At 35.0% G+C, this 16,236-nt stretch overlaps 1 protein-coding gene across 1 annotated transcript in view; it reads left to right on the top strand.

Annotated features, from left to right (window-relative positions):
• CDC73 (cell division cycle 73) overlaps positions 1-16,236 on the top strand; it is a 129,955-nt gene that overhangs the window by 90,140 nt on the left and 23,579 nt on the right. The window contains exon 13 of the mRNA XM_001167188.7: positions 146-233. Within this exon, the coding sequence (XP_001167188.1) occupies positions 146-233 (88 nt within the window). The remainder of the gene's footprint in view (positions 1-145; positions 234-16,236) is intronic.

The following is a 16,236-nucleotide window of genomic DNA, read 5'->3' as shown; positions in this document are numbered from 1 at the left end:
TTAAATATTTTTTAATATCCACTGGCTTAAAATATTTTTTAGATCAAAGTTAAAGTTACAATTTATAATCTTTTAACTTTTAGTAGAGAAAGTAAGTATAATTTCTAATAATATATTTTCTACCTGTAAAATCTTGTCTTTATAGGATCTCGAACACCCATTATCATAATTCCTGCAGCTACCACCTCTTTAATAACCATGCTTAATGCAAAAGACCTTCTACAGGACCTGAAGTAAGTAATTTATTAAACTATCCTGTACGTAGGATATTGAGATATCATTGGAAAATAGTAGTTACTGAATCAGTATTACTTATTTGGAGAAAACAAAATTTCGGTTTCTGTGCTATAGGCCTTACACATAGTATGAAGCATACTTTTTCAAAATAGAATATATTCTTTTATATTTGGATCCTTTAGGGAAAGTTACAGAAACTTCTGGCTAAAGTCCTAATGAAAAAAGGTACTATCGTATTAACTTTTAATATGAATTGTTTTCTTTTGATGATTTTCTCTGAGAGAGCTTGAGGAAGTTCTAAAGCAAATTCAGGTTCTCTCTGAATATTAGATGTTATACCCTAGCGGGAGTAAGTAGGCGGGTAGGTGGGGGCATAGTTATTTAACCTAGATAGCAGTGAAAGTTAAAGAAGTGAAAAATGAAACCTGTAAATGATGATAAAATTTCCAAATGCTTAACTTTTCAAAAATTTTAATGTCTATTTTCCTTCCTCATTTCCTTATTAAAATGAATACAGTCACACTTGTACCCAGTTTGTTCTAATAAACATACATCATGGTTATTGGGCACAAAATAAATCTCTTCCATCCCCAACCACTTTCAGATTTAAAATTTAAGTAGTTTACATATATTTTCCCATAGCATTTCTTCTATTAATGAATATGAGTAGACATACCACTTTTAAATATTGTGACTATTTTTAAATCTGTGTACTACTTCTTGGATTGGCTATAGTTTACAGAAGAAAGATGGCAATATAAAAATTGTTTTAAGTAATCTTCAATGATATAGACATTAACAAGGTTTAAAATGAGCCATGTTTAAGTGATTTTCAGAATGCTATCAAGTTTTTTAGACACAGTGTTGCAAAGTTTTTCCTCAGTAGATTTTTTTTTTTTTGGTCATACTCATTGTTAAAATGGGTGAATATTTTATATATTCAGCTAAATACCATTGGCTGATGTGGGATTTTAAGATAGTTCCTTCTGTCAGAATGCGTTTTATGAAACAGGGGATAGAAAATGGAGGAATTCAAAAATTGTAATACATACTCTTTCAGAGGATAAGAGAGATGTTGTGATCACTAGTTGGAGCGAAGGTGGTTAACTGTGTTCTGCTTTAATATTTTCGTAGTGTTTGTTGCATTCTCATGGTACTTCTTATTAAACAGAAGCTGTCAAATTGTCCTGTTGTGTTACATACATACCTGATTATTTAATTTTGGTATTTGTTAGGAATTTGGACTGTTGCTCACTAATCTTAATATGGTATTATTTGAAGTGCTACTGGCTTGAAGTTACGTCCTTCCAGAGTGATTTTGTGATTGCTTTGCCAGGTGCTTCAAGAATATCTCAAGCCTTGAGTTGATTTTTGTGTTAAATTCTTAACATAAGGATTTCTAGTCCATCTGGGTAGTATAAATTCAAATTTGAATCAGACCTGAGTGACATTGGAACCTGGCTGACAAATTATCCAGGAGCCCCTTTTCTTCCCCTGCTCCAGAGGTAGAGCAAGTTGGATATGCTTCCCCGACATTTGATTGGAAACAGTTTTTCCCTCTACTTTAACCTTTTGTTGATCATGTGACTCTTCTGTGGCTCTAGTTCCAGTTCCTCTGTGTCCTTTCCCTATGTAGTTGGTAAAAGCCAATTCTTAGTACTGCCTACACTTTCCTCATGGGCAACACCAGTGCACTTTATTGGTCGTCAGCATTTTCTTCATTTGTAGCCGATGACTATTTTCTTTCTAGCTCAGCATTTCAGGTATATGTTACATTGTATTTAGCATTTCCAGGTGTTTATGTATAAAGTTCCCGTTCCAATAATGCAGTATACCAGATAGTATAACCCATTTTAGTAGGAACTTATTAGTCTGCCAAATGTAGCAAATTTCTTAATTCATGTTTCATAATTGTTTGAGTTGTACCTGAGGGGAATTAAAAATGCAGATTATTGGCTGGGCACGGTGGCTCACGCCTGTGATCACAGCACTTTGGGAGGCCGAGGTGGGTGGATCATGAGGTCAGGAGATTGAGACCATCCTGGCTAACACAGTGAAACCCCGTCTCTACTAAAAATACAAAAAAAATTAGCCGGGCATGGTGGCAGGTGCCTGTAGTCCCAGCTACATGGGAGGCTGAGGCAGGAGAATGGCGTGAACCTGGGAGGCGGAGCTTGCAGTGAGCTGAGATGCCGCCACTGCACTCCAGCCTGGGCGACAGAGCGAGACTCCTCAGAAAATAAAAAAAAAATAGCAGATTATTTTATAAGCTATTTGGCCACTTAGCTATAGATTGTTTGCAGTTGGGATACACTTGACATTAGAAATAAGTTTTAATGTTTTTCTAATCAGTGATGTTGATGCCTTAACTATGAGACAGATTCGGATGAATTTAGTGATAACTCTCATTTGGGGAGATTGATGTGTATATTGGGTTTGTTGTTTCAACTAACATCTACAGAGCAATAACTAAAAAGTAAATTACTCTAGATGAATATACAACACGCCCAACCTTCTAGGAGCTCACATGAGAGTGGTACTGGTTTGTCACTAGTTGCAGCTGCTGAGAAATGTGTTTAGCACTTGGTGTAAAACTCAGTTTCAATGCCTTATTCTAAGTACAGTGAAAAATATACTGTCTTTTGACTCTCTGCAAACTTGAATCACATTCTGAAGATAGGTTCAGAAACAAATTAGACCTCAACAGTTAGCCTTTAAAAGCTTTATCTAGCTTCTCTCAAATTATGTGCTGTTAGTGAGAATGTATATAATAGTGATTTTTCATAGTATATAAACAACTTGAAATGTATTGTTTTCTACAACTTGAGACCTAAAAATGATATACAGTATATCTAGTTTGACCCACTCTTATTCCTAAACAAAAATACTGATATATAAAAGAAACTTAAAGTCTATTTTAGCCTTTTACCTCTGCCATTTAGTTGCAGAGCAGGAAATACAACCAGATCTCCTGATGATCAATTTAGTAGTCTTATTATTTGTACTGTGGAGATACCTAACAAACATTCAGATTAAGAAATTAAGTTTTTATACAGTTACATAGAAATTAAACAGCCTGGTCCTAAATCGCTTTTGGGCAAAGAATGAAATTAACACAGGTTTTGTTTTGTTTTTTTTTTTTTTTTGAGACAGGGTCTTTCTCTGTCACACAGGCTGGAGTGCAGTGGTGTGATCTCGGCTCTCTGCAACCTCTGCCTCCTGGGCTCAAGCAATCCTCTTGCCTCAGCCTTCTGAGTAGCTGGGACTACAGGTGTGCACTACCACACCTGGCAAATTTTTGTATTTTTTGTAGAGACTGGGCTTAGCCATGTTGCCCAGGCTGGTCTCGAACTCCTGGGCCCAAGTGAGCTGCCTGCCTTGGCCTCCCGAAGGGCTGGGATTACAGGGATGAGCCACCATGCCCAGCCTCAAAAAATTCTTTGAAACAAATGAAAACAAAGATACAATGTACCGGAATCCCTGGGACATAGCTAAAGCAGTATTAAGAGGAAAGTTCATAGTGCTAAATGCCTGTATCACGAAGTTAGATCTCAAATTAACCAGCTAACGTCACACCTGTAAGAACTAGAAGAACAAGAGCAAACCAGTCCCAAAGGTAGCAGAAGAAAATAACCAAAATCAGAGCTGAACTAAATTGATATGTGAAAATCCATGCAAAAGATCAGTAAAACCAAAATTTGGTTCTTTGAAATAATAAGATTAATAGAGAAATAGCTAGATTAATAGAGAAAAACAGAGAAAAGATCCCAATAAACACAATCAGAAATGACAAAGGGACATTACCACCAACTCCACAGAAATACAGAAAACCCTCAGAGACTGTACTAGCCAGGGGACTCAGGCAAGACAAAGAAAGAAATAAAAGGCATCCAAATAGAGATGCCTTCTATCTTTGTAGATGATATGATTCCATACCTAGAAAACCCCATAGTCTCTACCTAAAGATTCCTAGCACTGATAAACAAGTTTAGTGAAATTTCAGATACAAAATCACTGTACAAAAATAAGTAGAATTTCTATACACTAATAATGTCCAAGCTGAGAACCAACTCAAGAATTCAGTCCTATTCACAGTAGCCACACACTCACACATGCGCACACAAAACACCTGGGAATGCAGCTAAACCAGGGAGGTGAAAGATCTCTACAATGAGAATTACAAAACACTGTGAAAGAAATTAGAGAAGACACAAACAAATCGAAAAACATTTCATGTGCATGGATAGGAAGAATCAATATTGTTAAAGTGGCCATACTGCCCAAAACAACTTACAGATTCACTGCTATTCCTAGCAAACTACCAGATTTCATTTTTCTCAGAAATTTGAACAAACTATTCTAAAATCCATATGGAACCAAAAAGGAGGCAGAATAGCCAAAGCATCCTAAGCAAAAAGACCAAAGTTGGAGGCATCACACTACACAATTTCAAACTATGCAACAAGACTAGAGTAACCAAAACAGTGTAGTACTGGTACAAAAACAGGCACACAGACCAATGGAACAAGTTAGAGAATCCACAAATAAAGCTGCCCAGCAGCAACCGTCTGCTTTTTGACAAAGTCGACAGGAACAAGCAGTGGGGAAAGTGCTCCTTATTCAGTGATGCTGGGATAACTGGCTAGCCAAATGCAGAAGATTGAAACCGAACCCCTTCCTTTCACCATATGCAAAAATCAACTCAAGATGGATTAAAAGACTTAAATGTAGGACCTGAAACTATAAAAACCCTAGGAAAAAAACAGGGCATGCCATTCTGGACTTAGGCCTTGGTAAACATTTTATGACAAAGTCTTCAAAAGCAAGTGCAGCAAAAACAAAAGTAGACAAATGGGAGCTAAACCAAAAAGCTTCTGCCCAGCAAAAGACATTGTCAACAGAGTAAACAGACAACATACAGAATGGGAGAGAATATTTGCAAGGTATGCATCTGACAAAGATCTAATACCCAGAATTTATAAGGACCTTAAGCATAAAACAAAGAGTCCCATTAACTGAGCAAAGGACACGAACAGACACTTCTCAAAAGAAGATATACACATGGCCAACAAACATAGGAAAGAAATGTTTAACATCACTAATCATTAGAGAAATGCAAATCAAAACTGCAATGAGATATCATCTCACATCACACCAGTCAAAATGGCTATTATGAAAACATCAGAAAATAATAGATCTTGGTGAGGTTGTGGAGAAAAGGGAATGCTTATGTGCTCCTGGTGGGAATGTAATTTAGTTCAGCCACCATGGAAAGCAGTTTGCAGATTTCTCAAAAAACTTACAACAGAACTACCATCTGACCCAGCAATCTGATTACTGGATATATACCTAGAGGAATATAAATCTTTCTACCAAAAAGACACATGCACTCTTTAAGTTCATTGTGGCACGTTTTACAATATTAAAGACATGGAATCAACCAAAATTTCCATCAGTGGTGGATTGGATAAAGAAATCTGGTACATACATGCCACGGAATACTATGCAGCCATAAAAAACAAAACCATGTCCTTTGCAGCAACATGGATGCAGCTGGAAGCCATTATCCTAACAAATTAACACAGAAACGGAAATCCAAATATCACATGTTCTACGTGGGAGCTAGACATCGAGTACATGTTGTACACAAAGAGGGAAACAAAAGACACCAGGGCCTACTTGAGGGTGGAAGCTGGGAAGAGGGAGAGGATCAAAAAACTACCTGTTGTGTACTGTGCATATTACCCTGGGTCATGAAATAATTTGTACACCATACCCCAGTGACATGCAATATACCCATGTAACAAACCTGTACGTGTACCTCTTGACCATAAAAGGAAAGAACAGCAAAATAAAGAAATTGGGTTTTATTCTGGTCTTGATAGTAGTGTGATAATAATCCAGAACAAAGCAAAGTCTTCTACAAGAGTCAAGGCCTAAGTCAGTGTTAGAATAATTATATTTTGTAATCTGAATGCTCTAATGTTGAAAATTTCCTGTTAAAAATTTTACTGATCACTGGGAAACAGTTTTATTCAGCAACATAATAAATACCCAAAAGGGGAATGTGAATGCTCTGGCTTCTTTCTCAGTAAAGTAACAATGATAACTTTTTTTTTTTTTTTTTTTTTTGAGACGGAGTCTCGCCGTGTCACCCAGGCTGGAGTGCAGTGGTGCGATCTTGGCTCACTGTAACCTCCACCTCCCGGGTTCAAGCGATTCTCCTTCTTCAGCCTCCTGAGTAGCTGGGATTACAGGCGTGCGGCACAACACCTGGTTAATTTTTGTATTTTTAGTAGAGACGGGGTTTCACCATGTTGGTCAGGCTGGTCTCAAACTCTGCCTGCCTCGGCCTCCCAAACTGCTGAGATTACAGACATGAGACACTGTGCCTGGCCTAATGATAACTTTTAAAGAAAAGCCCCTTCACATCTAAAAAAACCATACTGCTTTTAACTGATTCAAAGTGAGAAGCCAATTTGCAATATATGTGGATTTCAGGTTTCACTAAATGTAGAATTGAATTTTAAGTGCCTCCAACTTAAGTAGCTTTCTTTACAAAATCTAGGTATCCCGGCACATACAAGTATATTCATACCTGAATTCTTTTTTTAAAAAATTTTTAGTACTTTTGAATGACAAAATATTCATTGAGCTGTTTTTTCATTAATAGTGTGGCTTTTATAGTAAAGTTTTAGTATTCTGGCAGATGTGAGTTTTTTGATTGCATATGTCATCTGATGAGATTCCTCAAGTAATTTACAATTGTGTGAACAAGATATACTTTTGGTCCTTGAAATAGATATGATAATATAACAGAAACTGTCAGACTCACAGAAATGGATAACATTAACTGCTTCTAAAAATTGTTTAGTTTTTGTATGAGCTTTCCACCTTTTAGTCAATATATATGGCTTTTCATGATTTATAATCTGAAATACATGTATTTTTTGGTGATAGTTTCTGTGTCTTGCAGTCTATCTCTAGTCTTTCCAACTAAATTATGATTTCCTCAGAGACAAGGGCTTGTTATTTTATTGTTATTTGTAGCTACATTGTTTAAAACAGTGTTAGCCAAATAATGAGTACTAAGTAAATAAAAAGAAAAGGATGAGGGAGCACATTGAGAAGAGAAGATTGGAGGATGGGGGACTTGTATACCTGAAATTTAAAGTTTGATTTTATGTATGTGTGTTTGTGCAACCTGTGAATTAATTTATTGCATTTATCTCCAAATTGAAATACCTTTTTTGATACATAGTAGTCATATCCACGCCTGGGACTCGATTTAATTCCCATGATGCTTCATTACACTTGGTATTGTGTTGGGTTTTTTTTGTTTTTGTTTTTTTTTTTTGGCATTTACTGTATTTTTTTAACCAATTTTATGATTTGTGAATTTGGTGTTATCCAATCTCACAAATTTTAGTAATTGACAACTTTTTAAAAAATAAATATATTTAACTGGTTATACAAAATTTACACTAAGTTTGTGGAATGTTAAAAAAAAGAAATTGTCTTTTCATTCTCCACTCTCAAGAACCTTTGCAGTGTTCATCTGAATGTATTACAAATCTAATACTTAAACACTGTTTTATAGCAGAAAATAGTGAATAGTGAAAGAAATCACAAAGTAAATTTTAGTGTCATTCTCTTTAGTCTTGTTTACTACAGAGAAACCAGACAATTAAACAGACCACATTCTTAGGATAGACCATGCCTAATGTTTCTTCCAAGTTTAAAACACTCCCTTCATTGTTTAACACCTCATTGCAACTGACATCTCCCCTACAGTTTGAGTCAGCTGGAGGCTTTGCTATGTAATTAATGCATAATTGAAACCTCCTCCACACAATTATGGTACTGGCTGTAACTCATAGCTCAAGTTGGATAGAAATATCCAACTTGCAAATAGCATAGATTCTATTTAGTTTTATGTACAATTGAGGATTCTTTAGTTTTGTATATCCCTTCAATAAGTAAATGAAACAAAAATAATAATAAAACCCTTTAACATGCTAACAAACAAAATTGAGATTGTATTATGGAAGTATTTTAAAAAATACACTTTACATCTATAAACATGATCATGAAAGTTGTTTATTGGAACTGTAAGGTCATTTAAAATAAACGATTGGGTGTAACTTCCTGATTTTGGCCATGTTGGCAGCCACATGGGGCCGAGTTCCAAAGAGGAGAGATTGTGCGCAGAAGGAGCTCAGATGCTATGTAGAGGGTTCTCCTTACATCCGCCAAATACTATTCAGCACATGTATGTGAGAAAACTACATGAGGCCTGGGAAAAAGTCACCGGGAAAGAAACAGGCAGAAAAATTACCAGAGCGTAGACTGGACTGAGAATAGTACTTGTTCCCAACAGCCCCAGGCAATGCAAAATGATCTAGCCACTTTGGAAAATAATATGGGAGTTTATTTTTTTCCCATCACATTGAAAATACTACTCCACTATCTTCTAGCTTCCTTTGTTTTGATGATAAGTTAGTTGTTAGTGTGATAATCAGTCCTATGAGGGAAATCTGTTCCGTGTGGTTATTTTAAAGATCATTTTAAATTTATCTGCTGTAGCTAGATGTGGATTTCTTTTTTATATACCCCACTTGGAATTTGTCAGAATTAAATCTGCGTATTGGTGTTTTTCATCAGTTCTCAAAGTCTTGGTCGTTTTGATAATCCGTGAAATAAGCTTTTTTTTTTTTTTTTTTTTTTTTGCATATGTTCTGTTCCCCATCCCCCCTTTTTTCTCACCTCTTTTTGGAACTTAAATGAGACATACTTTAGACCTTCTCATTCTATCTTCCATGTTTCTTAAATGATTCCATTTTCTGTCTCATTTTCTCTGTTGCCTGCATTTTTCATTATTTCGTTACTTTTAATTTATAGTTGTCCATTTCTTTGGCCACACCTTAATCTGATCTTAAGCCTATCCATTGCACCTTAAACTTCAGATATTTTATATTTCAGTTTTTATGGTTCTGTTTAGTTATTTTTCAAACCATTATCTGTCTTTGTAATTCTTTTTTACTGTACATATTTGCAAGCTTGTTTTATTTTCTAAGCCTTGGTTTTTGGTAATTGTAGCATTTGGAGTCCTTAGTCATCTTCCTTTGAATGTTGTTTCATACATGATAACTTGTTTTCTTGTGGGTTTTTTTACTGTTCATTTTATTGTTTTTTTATTTTGTTAATTTACTAATTTACTGTTCATTTTCCTTGGAATTATTTTCTGTAGAAATTCTTTGATCTCCAAGTGAATATGACAGAACTCCAGAGAAGATGTGCATCTGTGTCTGTTAAGCACCTGGGAGCATTACCAATCTAGCATAACTTTAAATTAAATTCTCTATTGGAGGTTTTAAATATCTAGATACTGTTGTTCTTGCTGCAAATTCAAATGAGGTCAGTTTTACCATTTGAGATATTTGATTTTCCTTGCAGTTGTCAAAATAAGGGTAGGGTTAGGGTTAGGGGTTGTTGGGGAAGAGGGTGAACAGTGAGTTTATTTCTAGTTTACCATTATGTTGAACTTAACCCCTGAGTCTCAGCTTTATAAGGGAAGGAACTCTTATTAGATTTTCTACCTTGAGCAGAATTTGGACTTATTTTCTATTTCAGGAGCCCAGTGAAATATAGTGAAAAACCAGGCTTAACTTTAATTGGTTTGCAAATCCAATGAATAGCAGTCTGCAGTGTTGTTCTTACTTCTTTGGGTTCCTCTCTTTTCACTTGGTCTTTGGTCTAAGTATTTTTTATACCTTGCGCTAGCTCAGATAGGCTTTTAAGATTTTTTTTTCTTTTTTCCTTTTTTTTTTTGTATTGATACGTAATAGACCCACATATTTTGAGGTACATGTAATATTTTGACACATTTTTATAATATGTAATAAATCAGGGTAATTAAGATATATATTACCTTAAACATTTATCTTTATGTTGGAAATATTCAAATTATTCTTTGATAGCTATTTTGAAATATACTGTAAATCATTGTTTACTGTAGTCACTCTGCTGATTTATTGAAAACTAGGTCTTATTTCTTCTACCTGTATTTCTGTACCCATTAATCAACCTCTATCTCCTCCACTCCCCCACCCTTCCTGGTCTCTGATAACTACCAGACTACTCACTTCATGAGATTTACTGTTTACTTGTTTTTTTTTGGGAATTATTGTTGCAGTTACTTAGGGGATCTGTCATATTATACCAGAAACAGCATAAAGTCATAGTTTCTAAGGGTCATAATTTGTTAGCGTTTACTCAATGCCATTGTTCCATGTATATATATATGAAATATGCATTCACATATACACATATATGAAATATGCATTCACATATACACATACGAAATTTATGCATTCACATATACACATATATGAAATATGCATTCACATATACACATATATGAAATATGCATTCACATATACACATATGAAATATGCATTCACATATACACATACGAAATTTATGCATTCACATATACACATATATGAAATATGCATTCACATATACACATATATGAAATATGCATTCACATATACACATATGAAATATGCATTCACATGTACACATATGAAATATGCATTCACATGTACACATATATGAAATATGCATTCACATGTACACATATATGAAATATGCATTCACATATACACATATATGAAATCATTCACATATATACATATAAGAAATATGCATTCATATATGTACATATATGAGTACAAGTGCCATAATTTCCAAATGGTGGTCTCAGAGCACTTAGAAATCTTACATGGTTTTATCAAAATAATTATTTCAGACCAATTTTTTAGCTCAACCAATGTTTGAGGATGCTGAATGTGTTTTCTTTTTTTTTCTATTGTTTTAAAGATTTATTATGTTGCCTAAATTTATCTTCTTACCTTTTGTCTTTAAAAAAAAATTTATTTCCACGGGTTTTTGGGGAACAGGTGGTATTTGGTTACATGACTAAGTAGTTTGTGAGATTTTGGTGTGCCCATCACCCGAACCGTATATGCTGAACCTGATTTGTAGTCTTTTATCCCTCACCCCCCTCCCACAGTTTCCCCCTGCATCCCCAAAGTCAATTTTGTCATTCTCATGCCTTTGCATCCTCATAGCTTAGCTCCCACTTACAAATGAGATCATTCGATGTTTGGTTTTCCATTCCTGAGTTACTTCACTTAGGCTGATAGTCTCCAGTTCCATCCAGATTGCAGCAAATGCCATTAATGCCTTCCCTTTTATGGCTGAGTAGTATTCCATGGTGTGTGTGTGTATATATATATATATATATATATATATATATATATATATATATATATACACACACATACATACATATATACATACTACGGTTTCTTTATCCGCTAGTTGATTAATGGGCATTTAGGTTGGTTCCACATTTTTGCAATTGCGAATTGTGCTGCTGTAAACATGCGTGTGCAGGTATCTTTTTTGTATCATGACTTCTTTTCTTCTGGGTAGATACTCAGTAGTGGGATTGCTGAATCAAATGGCAGTTCTCCTTTTAGTTTTTTAAGGAATCTCCACACTGTTTTCCATAGTGGCCTGTACTAGTTTACATTCCCACTAGCAATGTAGAAGTGTTCCCTTTTCACTTCATCAATGCCAACATCTATTGTTTTTTGATTTTTTGACTAGGGCCATTCTTGCAGAAGTAAGGCAGTATTGCATTTTGGTTTTGATTTGCATTTCCCTGATCATTAGTGATGTTGAGCATTTTTTTCATGTTTCTTGGCCATTTGTTTATCTTCCTTTGAGAATTGTCTTTTCCTGCCCTTAGCCCACTTTTTCATGGGATTGTTTGTTTTTTTCTTGCTAATTTGAGTTTGATGTAGATTCTGGATATTAGTCCTTTGTCAGAGGTATAGATTATGAAGATTTTTCTCCCACTCTGTGAGTTGACTGTCTACTCTGCTGACTGTTCCTTTTGCCGTGCAAAAGCTCTTTAGTTTAATTAGGTCTCAGCCATTTATATTTGTTTTTACTGCATCTGCTTTTTGGTTCGTGGTCATGAAATCCTTGCCTAAGCCAGTGTCTAGAAGGGTTTTTCCTGTGTTATCTTCTAGAATTTTTCTAGTTTCAGGTCTTTGTCCTTGATGTGTTTCAGGACTTAAGTCCTTGACCCATCTTGAGTTGATTTTTGTATAAGGTGAGAGATGATCCAGTTTCATTCTCCTACATGTGACTTGCCAATTATCCCAGCACCATATGTTGAATAGGGTGTCCTTTCCCCACTTTATGTTTTTGTTTGTTTTGCCAAAGATCAGTTGGCAAAATACTTACAGTTGGCTGTAAGTATTTGGGTTTATTTCTGGATTCTCTATTCTGTTCCGTTGGTCCTTGTGCCTATTTTATACCAGTGCCATGCTGTTTTGGTGACTGTGTCCTTATAGTGAAGAGAAGAGAATGAAATGAAGAGAGTGGATATCTTTGTCTTGTTCCAGTTTTCAGACAGAACGCTTTAAACTTTTCCCCATTCAGAACTACGTTAGCTGTGGGTTTGTCATAGATGGCTTTTATTGCATTGAGGTATGTCTCTTGTCTGCCAATTTTGCTGAGAGTTTGAATCATAAAGGGATGCTAGATGTTGTCAGATGCTTTTTCTACATCTATTGAGATGATCATGTGATTTTTGTTTTTAATTCTGTTTATGTAGTGTATCACATTTATTGACTTGTGTATGTTAAACCATCCCTGCATCCTTGGTATGAAACCCATTTGATCATGGTGGATTATCTTTTTGATATGTTGTTGGATTTGGTTAGATGTATTTTGTTAAGAATCTTTGCATCTGTGTTCATCAGGGATATTGGTCTGTAGTTTTCTCTTTTGGTTATATCCTTTCCTGGTTTTGGTCTTAGGGTATTACGGGCTTCATAGAATGATTTAGGGAGGATTCTCTTTCTCTATCTTGTGGAATAGCGTCAAAAGGATTGGTACCAATTCTTCTTTCAATGTCTGATACAATTCAGCTGTGAATCCTTCTGATTCTGAACTTTTTTTTGTTGGTAATTTTTAAATTACCATTTTAATCTTGCTGCTTGTTATTGGTCTGTTTAGGGTATCCAGTTCTTCCTGATTTAAGCTAGGAGGTTTGAATCTTCCCAGGAATTTATCCATATATTCTAGGTTTTCTAGTTTTTGCATGTAAAGGTGTTCATAGTAGCCTTGAATGATATTTTGTCTTTCGGTGGTGTCAGGTGTAATAGCTCCCATTTTGTTTATCTTTTCAAAGAACCAGCTTTTTTTGTTTCATTTATCTTTTCTATTTTTTTATTTTTGTTTCAATTTCATTTAGTTCTGCTCTGATGAGAATGCTACATGTAAAGCAGCACACTGGTTGGTGTGCCATATATCTGAGCGATTGGCTTTGCCTTCAAGAAAACTGTTGTCCAGGTCTGGCGTGGTGCCTCATGTCTGTAATCTCAGCACTTTGGGAGGCTGAGGTGGGAAGATTGCTTGAGCCCAGGAGTTTGAAGTTTGAAACCAGCCTAGGCACTACAGCAAGACCTCGTTTCAAAAAAAAAAGAAAGAAAAGTTACAAGAATGGAAACCTGAAGTCTGTTAGGGAGATAACAGACTTTGTAGATTATCATAATAATAATTTTAAAAGCCCACTGTAAAATTGTAGAAAATTGAATTCTACTTTGAATAAAGAAGGTAAATTCATAGTGAAATACATATGGCTTAACTTTAGAATTAAATAAATGCCTAAATATATCCATAGAGATATATTTAAAGTTCTGTAGGCTAGGAAGCAAAAATTATAACATTCGTCATATTTGAATTTCAGATGCATTTTTACCTTTGGGATGCTACCTTATGGACAACTGTATTATTATATATTGATAGGCCAGAGGTGATTTGTTCAAATTTCTTGTGCAAGAGGAGGCATAGAAATAAAGTACTGTTGTTTGTTATTTAAGGCTTAAGTCTGGGTAGTACTTGATAGGCTTAAATTTTGCCCTCTTTAACATCCTAAGTTGTATTCCATCTGGTCATTGCTGCCATTAGCTGATGCTTCTAAGCTGAGAGTGGAGTTGTAGTGGAACAGGATACATTTGACAGTTGACCTAGGGTAGCTGAATTGATAGTGCTGTAATATATAGCACTTTGGTCACATCCTTTGTTAAGTTTAATTAGCTCTAGAGTATTATATACTTTACTAATTCCAATATATACAGTTATTTTTCATGATTTAATATCTCTGAAATTGTAATATGTCATATAATTGACGGTATCTTAGAGTTGCTGTGGCTAGGTGGCAGTCCTGACATAGTTTTTATTACTGGCACATGCACAAAATAGTGATGGCAATTCATAGTTTCATCAGTTCTGTGAGATATGTACATAGATGGTACTATATATGTTGAATTTAAATGTAGTGCAAAATATCTTCAAAAAAGATATGGTGCAATTTAGCATTGAAACAGTTATTATGGAGGAACAAAGAGAGAGGACTCACACTACCTGATTTCAAGACTTACTATCAAGTTGCAATAATCCACACATTGTACTAACGATGTAAAGATAGATAGATGAATGAAAATAATGGAGATTGCTTAAATGGGGCTATACTATTTTCGACAAAGACATCAATGCAATTCAATTAAGAAACAAATGCCTTAGCAATAAATGGTACTGGAACAATTGGATAAATATATGGGTGGAGAGGAATGACTGTCAGCCATTACCTAACACCATACACAAACATTTTTTAAGGTAGATTGTACACACAAACTTAAAAGCTGAAACTGTAAGGCTTCTGGAATAAAGCATAATAGAATGTTTTTGTGACTTTGAAATAGTTTTTTTTTTTGAAGGGTGAACCATAAAAAGAAATTTTAAAACTTCTGTTCATCAAAAGACACCATTAAGAAAATAAAAAGGCCAGCCACATGCTGGGAGAAAATCTTTTCATTGCACATTTGTAACAGAAAATTTGTGTCTAGAATCCTGTGTGTCAGTATTTTTAAAAATCCTATTAAAAATAAGCAAGAGATGTTGACACTCCACAAAACAAGGTATACAAATGGCCGATCAGCGCATGAAAAAAATTCTCAGTATCATCAGTTGTTGAGGAAGTAAAAATTAAAATGATGTTGAGATACTATTTCACATACCCATTAGAAAGACTAAAATTCAAAAGACTAGAAGTCTCATACATTTTTAGTGGAAGTATAAAATGGTTCAACTGCTTTGGAAAACTTCCTGGCAGTTTCTTATAAAGTTATACATACCCCATGATTCACTCAAAGGTATTTACATAAGAGAAATGAAAGCATGTGTTCACAAAAACACTTATACAGGAATTATTTATGTTAGCTTTACTTGTAAGAACCCAGACCTTGAAACTACCCTGCTGTATACTGAACATTTGTGTCCCACAAAATTTATATGTTGAAACTTAGTCGCTAATGCCCCAGGGTATTTGTGAAGTAATTAGGTCATAAGGGCTCTGCCCTCACAAATAGGATAAGCACCCTTATGAAAGTGATCCCAGAGAGCTTCCTTGCCAATATCTTGGTCTTGGCTTCGTAGCCTCCAGAACAGTGATAAAGAAATTCCTGTTTACAAGCCACCCCAGTCTGTGCTATTTCTCTTACTGTATCCTGAACGTACTAAGACACACCGAAATGTCCACTAGCAGGAGAATGGTATTTTCTTACAATAGAATTCTACTTAGCAATAAAAAATAATGAACTACTGATAAATCCCACAGCAGGTATGATTATCAGAAACATTACATTGAATGAAAGAAGCCAGGTACAAAATAATACATCTGGTATATGAGTGTGTGTATATAAATTCCCAAAACAGGAAAAACTAATGGAAAGCAGCAGAGTGGTTGCTTGTTAGGAAGGGAATGGCATTTGACTGAAAGGTATATAAGGAAACTTTCTGGTTGACACAGATGTTCTTTATCTTGATTGGAATGGTGCTTATACTTAGTATACG

The sequence above is a fragment of the Pan troglodytes genome, chromosome 1 (assembly GCF_028858775.2).
Source record: "Pan troglodytes isolate AG18354 chromosome 1, NHGRI_mPanTro3-v2.0_pri, whole genome shotgun sequence".
Classification (NCBI taxonomy): Eukaryota; Metazoa; Chordata; class Mammalia; order Primates; family Hominidae; genus Pan; species Pan troglodytes.
This window is presented reverse-complemented; position numbering and strand designations above follow the sequence as displayed.